The sequence below is a fragment of the Aphelocoma coerulescens genome, chromosome 1A (genome assembly GCF_041296385.1).
Source record: "Aphelocoma coerulescens isolate FSJ_1873_10779 chromosome 1A, UR_Acoe_1.0, whole genome shotgun sequence".
In the NCBI taxonomy this organism is placed as follows: Eukaryota; Metazoa; Chordata; class Aves; order Passeriformes; family Corvidae; genus Aphelocoma; species Aphelocoma coerulescens.
In genome coordinates this window covers 46,834,732-46,850,896 of record NC_091014.1, presented here as the reverse complement: position 1 = coordinate 46,850,896, position 16,165 = coordinate 46,834,732, and the positions used below count along the sequence as shown (strand labels likewise).

Here is a 16,165-nt window from a genome sequence, read left to right as displayed (position 1 = left end):
GCTTCTTTGTTCGCCCACCCCTCCTTCCCTCGCAATGCACCATGGGTTCTGTAGTTTTTTCGCCGTGCTTCCCCCCTCTCCGCGCGGAGGGCGGCACTACACCTCCCAGGGGCCTCCCCTCCGCGCTCGGCGGCGGGCTCTGTGCTGCCCGCGGTGGCCCGGCCGGGCAGGGCGGGCAGACGGCGCGTGAGCGATGGCGGACCCGAGCTCGTTCGCGTCTCCCGCGTGCTGTCTCACGCGGCACTTCTACCTGCGCTGCCGCGCGGACTTCGGCGCGCGGGCGCTGCGGGGCACGGTCGCCCTCACCGCGCGCGCGGAGCGCGAGGCGCTGCGCTGCCTGGTAACGGGGGGCGGGGGGGGGGGGGGGTAAGGGCGGGGGGCGCGAGGGGACCCCGCGGACCGTGAGGGGCGAGCCCGGAGCCCGCGCTGCCGCCGCCTTCCCTCTCCCCCGTCTTTCCATCGGCCGCCGTCCCGCTCCTTCTTTCCTTCCTCCCCTGCCGCCGCTTGGCTCTCCCCGGACCCTCCGCCCCTGCCTGCGGCTCGGCTGGAGACTGACACCGCCTCGCAGCCCCCGGTTCCCGCTTAGCCCCCCAGAGCCGGCGCGGTGCGCAAGGGACTGTGTCTCTTCCCTTTAAAACGGCAAAGAGCATGCTACCGAAAAGATAGGAATAAATCACTGGAAATCTAAATTTAGGGCTTTTTTCACCTGTGTGTTTCGTTATGCCGGCTGCTTTCTCTGTTATCTCTGCAAATAGGCATATGAACCTCTTAAGCTTCTCATTATATGCGAAGTTTGGGGTGTGGTGGGCTTTTCTCATGCTGACTCCATAAAATTCCTTGTGGTTGGCGCTTATTTTTTTAGGAAAAGAGCCCAGTCCTGTTAGTAATAAAGAGTAACGCCTTGTTCGTGCTGGAAATGAGTACTGCGCTCTTTAATTCATCTTCCATTGCATGAAGGTCTGGATTCTCAGTGACGTGTTCCAGGATGGAAGCTTTAGCAGGGGCTTTTATACTCTTCTCCTCATTTCATAGCAGTACTGTGGAGTTGCTACCCTTGTAGTTTGTTTAATAATCTTACTTTTATGGTTAGAAGTTAAGTTTTCTTCCTCTTTCCCTTCCAGCTTTCCCACATCAGTGCTGCTCTCTTAAAATGCTGATTCCCGGTGGTCAACAGAGTTAGTCAGCTTTTCTGCTTTTACTTAGCAAATACTTTTTCCTTCAGAGAGACTTGTGTTTAAGATTTCATAGTGCTGTATTTATTATTACATTATTTAACTGGTATGCAATATGTTCTTTATCACAGGTCCTGGATACAAGAGATGTACAGGTATTTAAAGTGACTGTAAATGGACAAGATGCACAATTTGCTTTTGGAGAAAAGCACAGTTTCAAGGGGACTCCCCTAGAAATCACGTTTCCTAATGAACTAAGAAGGTATGCACTTTTGCCTGTTCCTTTAGGTTGTTTTTAAAATGCACTGTATAAGCTACTTGTCTGCCTGTAGGGTTGTTGAGTAAAGCTTGCAAAGGGACTTATAAATTAGAATTTAGGATATTGCATTCATTTGGTATGATCTTGTAGATTACTGTCATATTTGGCTTTCATTAGTCAAAACTTTGGGAGTCTTTGTACCTGTCCCCAGATTTTATATCTTGTACAAAATTACTTATTAAACTGAGTAGCAAAATGATGTGTAATGTATCACATTTTTTCCAGTGCTTATCATCAGTAACATTGTTTCGGCTTTAACTACCTGAATTTTCTCTAGCTCAGAATTGTTACAGTGCAGTGCTCACAGAGCTACAGCCCCTGTTGGATCTTCTTTTATACAAGGGCTGGTTCTGCACTCTGTAGAACTTTGGGGTATTGCTATGATTAGATAGAAGCATGTTTTCAAATCATGAAAGTTTTATTTTGCTGACTAGGCTAAGGCAAAGTCCCTGAAAACTGGAGCTTGAGTTTCGGCAGCATGATGGAGAGTGAACTAACCATTGTCTACCTCTTAAGCTGAATGAATTAAAAAGCTGTTGAAAATTTACAGTATGCTTTTTGGCAGTTTGCTTTGCATGTTGTAACTCGATAGCTCAGTCCTCTGTGGTGCCAAAGCTGAAAGCTGTGATTGTATAAGGAAGTTCCCTTGTTTGAATACAATTGAATACTAAGTTGCTTCTTACTTCTTATTGTTTGGTTTTTAGAACTCATTACTACCTCTAGAAACTCTTTCAGTTTAGTCTGGTTTCCAAGTTGGTTTTTTTTTTAGTGTTGTACTCTGAATTAGTGCAATTAAGAAACACAAATAATGAGGAAGAGAAAGGAATGATATAAAATAGCTGTCCCTTCTGGAGAAATACTTATGGTCTGTTATGAAATTGAACAAATGAAGTACTTGAGCAAACAGGCCACATCAGAAATATGCACCTGTTTCTTTTGCTGTCTTTTTTTTTTTTTTTTAGTGCTTATTTTCTTCAGCCGCCTTTTTTTTTTTTTTAAGTGCTAAATTTCCTGGTAAGAAAAAAAAAGAGAGGGAGGTATGAGTTGTGATCGTAAGATTTGTAATCTTGTGTGAGACATAGTCCCCAATGTAACTATCAATAAAACAGCAATAGGAAAGGGTAGGAGTTACAACTGAAAGTTTGATTGTTCAGAAAGCAATGTGCCTTATGGTAATACCAATTATTTTCCCTTTTCTTGTCTAATATGTACTTTGGAATACTGGTTATAAACCAGATGTGTACACCTGGTCAGTTTATCTAGTGTCCAACTCCTGTGATTAGCTGAAGTTTGTTCTGATTTATGGCTGTATTGTTTATTCCAAGAGTTGCATGTATAATCTGGAACTTTCTGAGAACAGAAGCAAGTACTTCCATGTGCTTTTAGTGTCAGTGATAGTTAAGATATGTTTTTAATAAGTAAGAATATGAATGTGTCAGGTTTGCATGTGTTGTCTTGTTAGCAAACTGACACGTGTTTTGCACATAACTGTTAGTTTTTACTTGACACCAGTTCTGAAACCCTGAATAAAATTTGAACATTATTTATTTTTCTTGTGAACCCCTACTGTTAATAGGAATTTTCTGTAATTGCTGATAATTTTCAGGGTGTTTTTTTCTTCTTAAGGATAATACTTGCAGAACATTAACATCAGATGCAAAATCTAATTTTTTTTTATCTACAGAATACACATTCTATGTTATTCAGTCATGTATCTTCTTATGTAGGGTTTTGCACCTTTTTGTGTATTGCAGAGGGGTTTTAATACTTACATGTACAAGGTTAGTTATATGCATGTAGCTGGTCCAAACAGTTTAAAGAAAAGGCCTGTACTCTTCTTGAAGAGAGAAGAGGAAAAGTTTCTGGTTAGTAAAAACAATAATAAAAGTGCCTTGGGACGTAAAAATTGAAATAAACTAGCCATTTTTTAATATCATTATTGAAAGGGAATAATTGCTTATATGATGCTTACTCTCATTTTTAATGCTTTTGAGACAGTGCTGCAGACCTATTTTCCCGACATCTTTGCAGAGGAATTTCAGTGTGATCAGGATTTGTGTCAAAACAGTCTGTGTTCTTTATTATACAGGGGACAAGAAGCAATTGTTGAAATCTCTTTTGAAAGCTCTCCACAGTCTTCAGCTCTCCAGTGGTTTACTCCAGAGCAAACTTCTGGAAAGAAACACCCATTTCTCTTCAGCCAGTGCCAGGTTGAGTTCATTTTTTCCAAACTTGTTGACATACCACTGTAATTTCCCTTGGTTTCTAAACAGCTGAAGTGAAAGGCTAGAAAGGGAAAGAACAGTAGCCTGTAACTTCTAGTTGCATTGTCAAAGGTCCTAAATGAAAACACTTAATGTCAGGGCATTGAGATTTTGTTATATGTTCGCAGTTAGTAATTCTGGAACTGCTTCACCTGCTCCAGTATTGTTGTCAAAGAACATATGGTCCTTTACAACCAATATATGTGTCTGTTGATCTGTCTTACCTGCTATTATTCCTTTTACAGAGATCTGTAAGCTCTAAGTGATAGAAGTACTGTCTTATAGATAATGAATTCTCTGGAGGAGTTGTATAGATTTCCACTATAGTGTATTAGTTGATTTATTTCTAGTCCTCTACATTAGAAAGACTGTTTTGTTTCATCTTTTTTCTTTTCCTTTCTCCCTCTCTAGGCTACCCACTGCAGAGCCATTTTCCCATGCCAAGACACACCTGCTGTGAAACTAACCTACTATGCAGAGGTAGATGAACCTAAGTCATGTGTGTTAACTAAAGACAACTGCTACAATGGGTGAATTTATATTGGTCGGGGTCTTTTGGTAGCTGCCAGCATGTGGCATGATATGAAAACAGAATATTGACTTTTAGCTTAATGTGAGAGGAAAGAACTGCTGATCTTCCCTGTGGCAATTCTCTAACTTTACCACTTCCTTTTTGTATATATCAACTCCTTTTTCACTGATATGTGTGTATATGTGAAAGGAAATAGAAGTGCAGTAGTAAGAAAGAAATATGCTCTAAAATCAGGAAAAGCTGACAGTAAGACAGCAAAGAGTGCTGTAAAGTAAAAAATACCTGAAATGGCTCTCATGTATGCCTTAAGTAATATAGTTTGGTACATAGTTAGGCAATTTTGCAGACCTGGCACAAATAGCTTTAAGGAAGCAAAAAGCAAGGCGTGTGCTGTGACATTACAATTCAGTTGTCTGAAGAAAGTGAGCCTTTTGACTTCTGTCAGAGGTACTCCTCTGATTAATTCAATATTGCCAGTCTTCAAGACATTTTCAATATGTCTTATGTTCTACTTAACAGAGATGACTTAACAACAGAACAAATCTGGGTTACTCTTTGTTATCAGCTGCTTGTGGTATGGAGCATAATGCTGAGTGCCAGTTGTGTTGCTCATAGTTGGGTGCCCTTTCAGATATCCGTCCCAAAGGAGCTGGTGGCTCTGATGAGCGCTAATCGCGATGGAGAGGCGCTCGATCCAGAGGACAGCACTCACAAGATTTACCGTTTCAGCCAGAACGTAAGTGCTCCAGGCTAGGGAATGGCTGCACAAGGTCTCATTCCTGACCTGTGCAGCTCACAATTGTCTCAGATATGCTTTTGATGTCATTGATAAGTAATGTGATTCATGATGGGTCTTTGCCACTTTAGAAATATGAGGTATTATGGAACTCCAACTCTGAGAAGACAACCAGTAAGTGCTGGTGGTCTTTTTTGGCATTCCCGGAAAAGCCAAATTTGAATTTTGAAAATGTTTCATATACTCAAGACTAGTCCTGTCAAAACCCTTTCTGTCTGCACTGATTCCTGGAAAATAATGCAGATACAAATAATATGGGAGCAAGTCTTGGAAAACAGACCCTGCAAATATTAAGCTCACTAAGATCTAAACAGTGAAACTCAGCATTGGGACCAGTTTTTAGCTGGATGTTAGGCAAATTCCTACTACAGGTTTTTTTAAATTTTTTTTTGAATGTGAAAACTTTGGTTTCTATGGAAGGTATCTCCAACTAATTAAAGATTACTGTTCTCTGGAAGTTTTGTTAAGTGCTGCAGCTAGTCTAATGATTCCACTGCTCATAAAGCAGCAGTCTTGATTTACTCTTCTAGCATTTTTGTTCTCACAGTTTTTTGGGTTACAGTTCTGGTGTTTATGGGGTCTCTTGGTGAGCCTAGTTAATTTATCTGAACAAGCAGATAAAATTAACCTGAGATCTGGGCTGGTGAGGCTAAATGACTGCAAAGAGGGATGGGATGATGTGATTGGAGGAGAGGAGGGGAACCTACTCTGAACTGCAGCAGCTGTCAGGTTTGATTTGGCTGCTGTGTGAAACCTGAGAGAGGCAAGAGGGGAGAGAGCGGAAAAAACGTGTGAGCTCATCAGTAGGCAGTGCTCTGCCCTCTGCTCTGCCCTCTCCGTGGAGCCAAAATATTTGCCACTCTCAGTCTAGTACAGAAGACTTCTATGCTGTGTGTAAATGTTATCTAGAAATACACTATTGATAAGCATGGTGGACCTGTACTAGAAATAAGATTTAGCGTAATTGAAATTATACTACACTTTCTGATCTAGAAAACCATTAGTTTTTTAGAAAAGACATGTTTTTCTTTAAACAAAAAAAGATGCATTAAGCCCAAAATAATTTAAAAAGATAAATGCATGAAAAAGGACATGCACATCATCTGATGTACAAAACCACATTGATTTGTTAGAAGTCTGTTTCCTTAGATGAAAAAGGCAAATGCATCAAGCTCTTGGATATGTATGTACACTGAACTTGCCTAAAACTACCTTTTTGCTCCTGCATAGCCAGGCTGGTAAGAAGGGTAGTGGAGAGCAACCTCTGTACAACTGAGTTTACAGCCCAACAGTCATTGACACTTGAATTTAAAAATGGCAAAATGGCAAATTGGCCATCAAAATGTGGGGTTGTATTGGTAGTCTTTTAATAACTTGTCTATAACATAAGTCAATGGACTTTGTTCTTATCAAGAATATGTTCTGTGGGTTAATAGATAAAATTAACACATGCATGATGATATGGTATTTTAATAAACAATACTTAATTTTGTCTCCAACTAATAATAGTTTAAAATCTTTCTTATTTAACATTGTTTAGTCAGATAAAGTGGAATTTTTACAGGGATGGCTGTATTATCCCTTTTTCTTTCCAGAGCACTTGGAGAAAGCATTTCTCTATAAAGATTCTTCAGTCAGGAGTTTTTTCATTAAAATAACAAATACTTAGATTTTATTTTAATTCCAAACATGGAAATCAAATATATGCATTTTGATTTTTCCTGAATCTTTTGTCTCTAATGTATTTATATCCATAAATATTCTTGTTTACTTCATTAAAGCTCTTCCTGCATCTTTCTGTGTGACAGAACTGCCTTTTATCTGAGCAGTATCTCTTAACTTCTCCTTCCATTAAATTTAATGGAACTGAAATGGATATGGAAAACTTACTTTCTTCTGAAGAGAAACCAAACCAGCAGGAATTTTGTGTGCAGATTTTTTCAAAGAGAGATGATATTTACAGTTTTGTGGGTTTTGCCTGAAATATTTGTGAAGCAAGTACATCCTGTAGATAAAGGAGTATCATCTGGGGAGAAAGAACAATGTTTTTGAAAAAACAATGCCTGCCTTTAAGGCAGGAAACTATGGAGGAAAACTTCTTTATTTACATACCTTTGTTCTTCTCTGAGTCAGTAGTCTGATAACTGACACAAATAAGATTTCTTTTTCTCATGTTCTCCACTAGGTTCCCATACCTTGCTACTTGTTTGCTTTAGTGGTTGGAGCTTTAGAAAGTAGGTGAGTGAATCTGTACAATGTATAAATATTAATAACTATAATAAATATTCAGTGTTTTTTAAAATTTGTTTCTTGGTTTATTTCTGAATTTAAAGGGTCTTAGAGGTTCAGTTAACCTGTTTATTTGTATCAAACTGCATGTATCTTGATCTGGTTTTGAATAATTTTTTTAGTTTTGCTGTAAATTAGAGAAACAGCATAAAGAGTTTGGACCTAAAAAAGCCCTTAGTGGTTACAATTTAGCACAGGGAATAGATCTTCTTTCTTAGGTAGCAGATAAGCCTTGTCATGTACAAAAGGCAAAAAAATACGGCTTCAGCTTCATTTCTGATGAGCACAAGGTTGTGTTAATCTAGGCCACGATAATGCCTTTATGTTAGGGCTTGACAGCATTTAAAAATCTCTAAGTGGTTTTCCTAGTCTTTGTGCTGAACAGTGCGTGCATGTTGTTTGTTTTGTTTTCTAAGGCTTTGCTTCAGCAGTGGAGAGGAAAAGCAGACAAAGATTCTCTTAATGAGTTTCCTCTGCAACATGGGTTACTCAAGAGCAGAGTTACACATACACTCCCGGTATTAGTTTCCCATAAAATTATTTCTGGCTCATAGTGTTTTATTGGCATTTATTTTTACTTTCAACAGAAAGATTGGCCCAAGGACACTGGTGTGGGCTGAAAAGGAACTAGTAGATAAATCAGCCTATGAATTTTCTGAGGTGAGTATTTAACAACAACAAAAACCAATGTTGTAAGATAACTATTTCACATAGTATTGGAAAAGAAACAGATTGCAGGTCACTGTTTTGTTCATCTTTAGTTCTTTCTCTACCTCACATCCCCCAAAATGCTGCTATTCTATTGCAGTACAAACTTAGTACTGAAAATACATACTGATATATATAGTCCCATATTTATTTTACATGTGGGACTTGCCAAGGTGAAAGAGAACAAAATATGGGATCAAGAGCTTATTATCTGTTCAGTGTTTGTAGTCAGAAGTCATCTTAGAAACTAATGTGAATTCTTGTTTCAGGCTGAAGCTATGCTGAAAACAGCAGAAGATTTGGCAGGACCTTATGTGTGGGGACAGTACGATTTGTTAGTCTTACCACCTTCTTTTCCTTATGGTGGTATGGAAAATCCTTGTCTTACTTTTGTAACTCCAACACTACTGGTAAGTATAGCAGTGGTAAAAGTCAGTTTTTCCCTAGGACTTGCTTATCAATCAGGTGTTGGATATTAATGCACAAATTGGTTTAGTGTTCTTCCTAGAAAGACCGTAAATGTTCCTGCCTCCTTTGGAGGAATCATACAAGAAACTGCATAAAGTGGTCTGTTTTGAGGTTGACTTGGACTGACAACTAACTTGTCTTTCCCTTTTCTTTTTAGGCAGGTGATCGATCTCTATCAAATGTAAGTCAAAAATAGGTTCATCTCTTCAAGTAGAACACAACTTGAAGTTGTATCTTAATTCCTTTATAATAAATACCTGAAAACTTGGTCTCTTTTCATTGGGGAAATTAAAAGTTAAGGGAGTAACTCAAGAAGTCCTACAAAAGTGAGTGTTAGTTTTAAGTGAACTCTATAAAACTGGAGACAGTTATTTTGTATAATGGACAGATGGAAATAACATGGGTGCCTGTAAACATAGGGAGCTGACTGAGCTTAACTGCTCAGTAGCTCTTTTCATGTCCTGTTAAACCACAACACCTGTGTATAGATAAGTTTAAAAATCGCAACTGAATTGGCCTCATCGAGATTGTTACTAGATAACTTCTTCTTCTGTGTGTCTGTGCACTAGAACTCATATTATATACAGTTTTCTTCAAAGTGTAAATAGTGAGTACAATTTGAGTAAATTAATTTTTTTTTCTGCAAAGTTGTGTACTCTGAACACAGCTTTATTGCCTGTGTCTTTCTAATAGATTGATGTACTGCTAAATTAAAAAAAAAGATTGTCTTAAACCAAGAATACTGGTATATTTGACATGGATACTTTTTAATGTATCATGCCTCATATCACCTTTTTCACTGCAGAAGTTGCTTAGGTGGGAAAGCAGTACTAGTCCATCACTTGGTATTCTGTATTCTGAAATGTGATTTCATAAAAAAGTTACCTACACCAAGCTACCAGAGGAATTATTTTTGTTCATCAGTGTGGCTCTGTGGCTTGCAGGCTGGACATGGAAAATTATTTCTGTCAGCTAGGGTAATGTTGGTCCTCTGCTTAAAATTTTTATGGATAGGTCTACATAACTGTGAATGCTAACTGGCTTTGTGAACATAACATAGTAAATGAGATCTCATTAGCATTTTATTCTTTCAGTTGGGACTTGACTTCTTTTTTCCAAAGGAGTCTAAATGGTAGATCTTGTGTTTTTTGTGTTTTAGGTTATTGCTCATGAAATTTCTCATAGCTGGACAGGAAACTTGGTAACCAACAAAACATGGGAGCATTTTTGGTGGGTATGACGTTCAATGCAATGCAAATCATATCTTAAATTTAATCTGTAAAGAGACTGACTAAATTCATTTTGCCATCCTACCAGTGCTGACTTTCTCAATGTCTTTCCAGGCTGAACGAGGGTCATACTGTATACCTGGAACGCAGGATTGGTGGTCGGTTGTTTGGTGAGCAGTTCAGGCACTTTCAGGCCCTAGGAGGTTGGCGAGAACTGCAGAATACGGTAAACAGTTCTAAAGTTACAATACGTGCTTCCCACAAATCCAGTTTGTCTAGTCAGCTTCCCTAATGCTTTCTTATTAGAGGATGAAAAACTTTGATTCCAAGGTGTTTGATTGCTACCCAAAGTAATATCTTAATATACCCAGATTAGATAAAGCTTTCTGAATTGTTTTAAGCTTTTCTGTATGGATGAACATCTTTACAGCTTCTTTTGGTTTTCTGGGTATGGCTAAATTGCAGTATTATCTGTTAGCATACTGGTAAGCAGCTGAAAGCTTATCAAACTTATCTGCAACCATGACCATCAGAATTTCCAGTGCCTCATGCAAGCAACTGATTTCTTACTGTCTAAGAGGGTTGTTTAGTTTTGTGTTTTGGTAGCATAGTCAAACTTTAGTTTTCAGATTTCTAGTCTCTGATATCTTCCTAGTTCCCTGAGCAGCCTGAAGTCTGTTCTCTTCATATCCAGAGCTGAAGTTTTGCTGGCACTTCTCCCTCTCTCAACAGAGGTTTTAAATTTAAAGGCTTAATGATGTAGTTCAAATAGTTTGTTAATAAAGGGCTAAATACAGCTAGACTAATAGTTGCTCATGGTTATGATAGGCATGATAATAATTATTTGCTTTGAGACAGTTGGAGCACAGCGTGGTTGATTCTGAATTTTAGTAAACTAAGGTTCTGTGCAGATTCAGAACTTCAGGAAAAAGGAGGAGAATGCTTTGAAAAGAAGCTGTCTCAGTTTTGGATGGTTTATACCTTTATAAATAGAATTGGTACAGATCTGCAGGAGTGCTAGTTTTCCTAGATTAATATGTGTTCTTGTGGTTTTGACACAGATAAATACTCTTGGAGATAAAAATCCTGTAACTAACCTCGTCATTAATCTGGATGAAGTAGATCCTGATGTTGCCTATTCATCTGTGCCATATGAGAAAGGCTTTGCTTTGCTTTTTTACCTTGAACAACTCCTTGGAGGGCCAGGTAAGCGTTAGTCAGATTTTATATGTTTTTGTTTTCCACCTTAGTTTCAAACACTAAACATTTTCTTTTTTAACTGTTAGATGTCTTCATTGGCTTCTTGAAGGCTTATGTTCAGCAGTTTGCTTATAAGAGCATTGTAACAGAGGACTGGAAGAATTTCTTGTACTCCTACTTCAAGGATAAGGTTGGGTAGTATTTAAAACTGATTGCTTGAAACCTTTCAATTATGTTAAATTATTACTTAGGTCAGAACTTATTTAAAGACCAGTTCTTTATATTTCTTTTCTTTATTTCAAGAACTTAATAAGATGTAATCTGGCATCTTATGAAAATGGGTTTGCATTATGATGGCTTTTTTTTTTCTTTCCTTAGAGGGGATTGCTTTGTTTTGAAGTAATTTGTGTAGGATTCTCCAGGGTAATTAGAGGAATGTTATCAAAACAAATAAAAAGATTGAAACTAGATTTCATTTTCTCAAAAAAAAAAAAATCCTAAAATCACATTTAAAATTTAATAAGGTTTTATGTTGCTTTGTAGGTAGATGTTCTTGATAAAGTTGACTGGAACTCGTGGTTTCATGCTCCAGGAATGCCACCGGTGAAGCCTACGTAAGCTGCATTCTTCTGTAGTTCATCTTTTCCTTCTCCAGATTGCATGTGATTTTCCTGTCATGAAGTAGGCTGTAAACAGGGTGAAAGTGTTCTTATAAATGTTTATTTGAAAATGGCCTAGTACTATGTAATTGTATAAAGGAGTAAAAATAGTCACTCTTAATATTTTCAGTCTTTTATTCTGTGATTATTTCATTGTATGAACCTTTGTTTTTAATATTTGACAGGTATGATATGACACTATCAAATGCTTGCGTTGCCTTGAGCCAAAGATGGATCCAAGTGAGTGGTTAAAGAAAGCTGAGGTGTCTCTATCTTGAAAAGCTAATTCTCTATTACACAAAGTGAGCCATTCTTTCCTGAAATCTCTCATTTGCTGAGAGTGTGTGTATTTATAGTCATAGTATGGCTGCCAGGGATTTTGCATTTCCTAGACTAGACCTTCATCATAGCCTGGGGATTAGCTGTGACTTCTGTCTGTGAAGTGCAGTCCATATTTTAACAAGGTACAGAGCCAGATTCTTGTTATACATATGTAGTAACCAAGTAGAAAATACTCTTTTTGAAACCCTGATATTATGGCTTGATTTAAAAACAAGTGCCCAGGTACCTCTACATTACTTATTTTATTGTATTAGCAGTAGTTCCCCTATGGTATACTGGAGTTAGTATGCATTTCCCATCAAAAACTTGTACATAAATTATATTAATTAATACCACATAATTTTCTCCTAATTTTAAGCATAAAAGTCATACAGCTAATAGAGGATTCAGCATAGCTTCCTTTTGTTGCCTCTTTGGCTTTGCGCTGTACTTGCATGCTATCTTTTAACTTTCTTCTTCTTAATGTTACTTTTTATAAAAAAAGTACTTGATTTTTCACTTAACTAACAGAAAGACAGTGGAGATAAAAAGATCAGTGGAGAGAAAATAAGTGAAGAATACAAACATCAGACAGCACCTTAAGTCCCTCCCTCCCCCTTATTGTAATATCCTGCCCAGATACAAATCAGTATCTTCTTTATGTGAAATGACTCAACAGTAAGTGTGAATGTCAAAACAGAAAATTACACCTGATGGTACTTTGAAATACCGATTAAAAATTAAGTAACTGTTTTCTTTTAGGCAAAAGAAAGTGATTTGGGCTCATTCAGCTCGGCAGACCTGAAGGAAATGTCATCTCATCAGTTAATCGAGTTCCTGGCACTGTTGCTTCTGGAGGTAAATGCACACCTGGGATGACTTGATTCTGGTATCACAAAAGCAGACACAGAAGCTCTACTGTGCTTTGAAATTAAGTTACTCTTTTTCTTTTCAGTTTTGTTAAATTAATCTGCTCTCACCATACATAGTTACTGAAACCTTCAACCTTTGCCTCCCTTACTATGTCTGGCTCTTCAGCTAATGAGCAACATACAGAGTATTTTGTATTGAAAGCTACAAACAAAACCATGAGGTGTTTGAATCCATCTGTATTGGATGTTATAGCAAATAAGCTATAAATAAAATTGAACAAAAATACTTTGTTTTGAATGTTTCAGTAGTACTGAATGTAGGAATTATTTATTCCTTACCCCTTCCCATACACTATGAAAAGAAGAAAGGAACAAATGAAATATTTATCATGGTAAGACTTCAATTTCTTTGTAGCATCCATCTTCTTGAATTACTCTCTTTATTTTTGAAGTGTCTGGCTTGAAGTCTTCCTCTGGCTTATTCTGGCAATTTCTTTTTCAGGCACCTCTTCCATTGTCACATGTCCAACGCATGCAGGAAGTATATGATTTCAATGCTATAAACAACTCTGAAATAAGATTCAGGTTTGTTCTAATATGGGCACTTTTCAAATCTTAAATGCTTTCTTGAAACAAGGTGTCCTGCTTCATCTGAGACATCCTGTTTTACAGAACTGGTGCAGGATTTGGGTTTGGGGTTTTTGTTGTGGCTTTGTAAATGCATGTGCAAGCATCATGCTTACCAGAGTGGTATCCTGCTATTTATGAATTGGGCAAATATAACCTAGTAGAAGAACTCAGTGGACAGTGGATTAGCTGTTCTTTATTTTCATCTGGCATGCTAGCAAAGGAACCTGATGACCTGATAACAAATTATTTTGAACAATATTGTATACTTTGTATTTCTTGTAATAAGATCAATTCCTTTTTGAAACAAAACAAGCACACGCCAGTATGGTGACATTTTATTTGGGTGTTTGTTTGTTTGTTTTACCTATTGGTCAAATGGGACAAGTGCTGTATAATTCAGTTCTGAGTGATGCAACTGGGCACTATTGTAATATAAAACAATACATAGCTGCAGAAAATAATCCTCCATTCCAGAGGAACTGCATTCTTTTCCTGTTTTACAAAAAAGTTGATGTTTGTAATGTGCTAGTCAAAGACTGAATATTTTAGGTCGAACTTAGCTAGAATCTCATTCCCATGATGACACAGCAGTGGCCAAAGCATTTATGGGAACAGAATCGTTAGATAAGCAACTACCACACTACCACAAATGAAATTAAAAGTGCACATTTTTTCTTCTGCCTCCAGATGGCTGCGCCTCTGTATCAGGTCCAAGTGGGAAGAAGCTATTCCTCTGGCTCTAAAAATGGCAACAGATCAGGGCAGGATGAAGTTTACTCGACCATTGTTCAGGTAAAAGTAATCTCCAAATTGCAGGAGCTCGTGCTGTTGGCATTTCTAGTATAATGGAATGTATAATACTTGAAATGCATTTCTGGTACATGTTGAAGTGGTACAGAATTCTCTGTATACTCTGAACAAGCTTATCTTCAGAGGCGCTTTCCACTTGCTGACATTTTTTTGCATAGAAGAAAGCTTAGTCCCAGTATGCACCTTAAGGCGAGGCTTTCAAGGGAAAAGTAAAACCTTGGGGAAATTCCTGTTGTATTATTTTCCTGGATTTTTGTAATGGTGCCTCCCCCTACTCCTTCTTTTACAGGGACCTTTACAGTTTTGACAAGAGTCAGGATCTGGCTGTCAAGACATTTTTGGAGCATAGAGCCTCTATGCACCCCGTCACTTCAATGCTTGTGGGCAAAGACTTGAAGCAGGACCAGTGACAAATGTACTGATTTCTTTGAGATTTTCTTTTGAGATTGTTGCTGAAAGAAGAGACTGATTGTCCAAGCTGTTGATATGTGTGCCTGATTATGCCATAAAATGCTCTGCTGCTTTGATACTAATGTAACTTAAAATTAATTTTCCAAATCAAGTTCAGTACTTTCTATTTTGCATTTCCAACTAAAGCAGAAAAATTGCTACATCTCTGGAATTGAGAAAATGTTTTTGTTACAAGCAATTTTTAGAATACACAAAAACTGTTCTGTGATCATTTGTCAGTGATAGAACTGAAAAACATGGAAAATTAATTGGTGGATGGTATGGCTCCTTGTGCACAACATTCTTTTCCATAGCAGTGGTTGAAACTTTAAGTATTTAAAAAATAAATCTTTTCACTCCCTACTTGTCTGTGTATTGATCTGTACAAAAAGTTTTGATTTAGTAGTTCTATTTATTCTTCTTTGTTGTGGGAGAAATTTTTATTATGAGTCCAAGAGGACAATGAAGACCGAAATGATTTTTCAACTCAGTATATATTTTCAAAACTTATTATTGCAGGGGGGGCTAAAGCCCAAGTCTTTCCTTACCCAGTTTGATTTTTTTAATATTTCCATTTCTTAACCAGTTGTGGGCACTACCCCTTATATAACAACTTAGAGATAAGTTTAAAAACAATGGGAGAGCTGTTTTTCCTGTATTTGTCAAGCAGTTCAAGCCAATGGTTTCGATGATGCTGTGGAGAATGCTGCCATCTCTAGGTTGGGTTTTGCAGCGAGTTTGACAAGAGCTGCTTTTCGTGGAGATGATCAGTTTGGATAAGTTAAATCTGTTGACATAGGGATAACCCTGTCAAGGAGTGACAAAACCAAAAAGTGCTGGTTTAGGGGAAGAGGGTGGAAATATAAGTCGTGGCAAAAGGTTTGGTTTAATACTAGCACTTAGGATGAGAGGGGAGAGCCTTTCAGCTGATTTATTTCTGAGTTTTGATCCGTATAAGCTTTCAACTTGTGGTTTAAACCCAGGCAGTAACTAATCCCCACGCAGGTGCTCACTAACTCCCCCTATGGGATGAGAGAGAGAATTGGAAGAGTAAAAGTGAGAAAACTCACGGGTTGAGATAGACAGTTTAACAGATAAAGCAAAAGCTGTGCACACAAGCAAAGCCAAACAAGGAATTTATTCACTGCTTCCCAAGGGCAGGCACGTGTTCAACCTTCTCCAGGAGAGCAGGGTTACTCAGGGACACAAATGCCATCACTCCAAAAGTCCTCCTGCTTCTTCCTCCTTCCCCCAACTGTGTATGTGAGCATGAGCTCTGGTCAGAGGAAGCGATATCTGATGTTAACAGGCTCTGGCTTCAGCTGTCAGATTGCAATGAAAATTGTTTATAAAGGCATTAGGTCACTAGTGTTGGGGTAAATTGCATTTTGTTGTAAAAGCCCATGTATCGTATATAGTGCTTTGGTAGTTAGAGTCCATGCTGCC

General features: G+C 38.1%; 1 protein-coding gene across 1 annotated transcript; it reads left to right on the top strand.

The window, feature by feature from the left end:
• The first annotated feature begins 142 nt into the window (after positions 1-142).
• LTA4H (leukotriene A4 hydrolase) lies at positions 143-15,082 on the top strand. The gene is made up of 19 exons (XM_069000456.1): positions 143-340; positions 1,304-1,434; positions 3,581-3,701; positions 4,167-4,235; positions 4,919-5,023; positions 7,269-7,321; positions 7,960-8,032; positions 8,350-8,490; positions 8,706-8,729; positions 9,708-9,778; positions 9,892-10,003; positions 10,839-10,983; positions 11,064-11,167; positions 11,521-11,591; positions 11,822-11,876; positions 12,720-12,815; positions 13,332-13,414; positions 14,147-14,251; positions 14,559-15,082. Exons 1-19 carry the CDS (start codon positions 194-196, stop codon positions 14,677-14,679), a joined length of 1,827 nt encoding a protein of 608 aa, XP_068856557.1. The 5' UTR covers positions 143-193; the 3' UTR covers positions 14,680-15,082.
• The last annotated feature ends 1,083 nt before the right edge of the window (positions 15,083-16,165 follow it).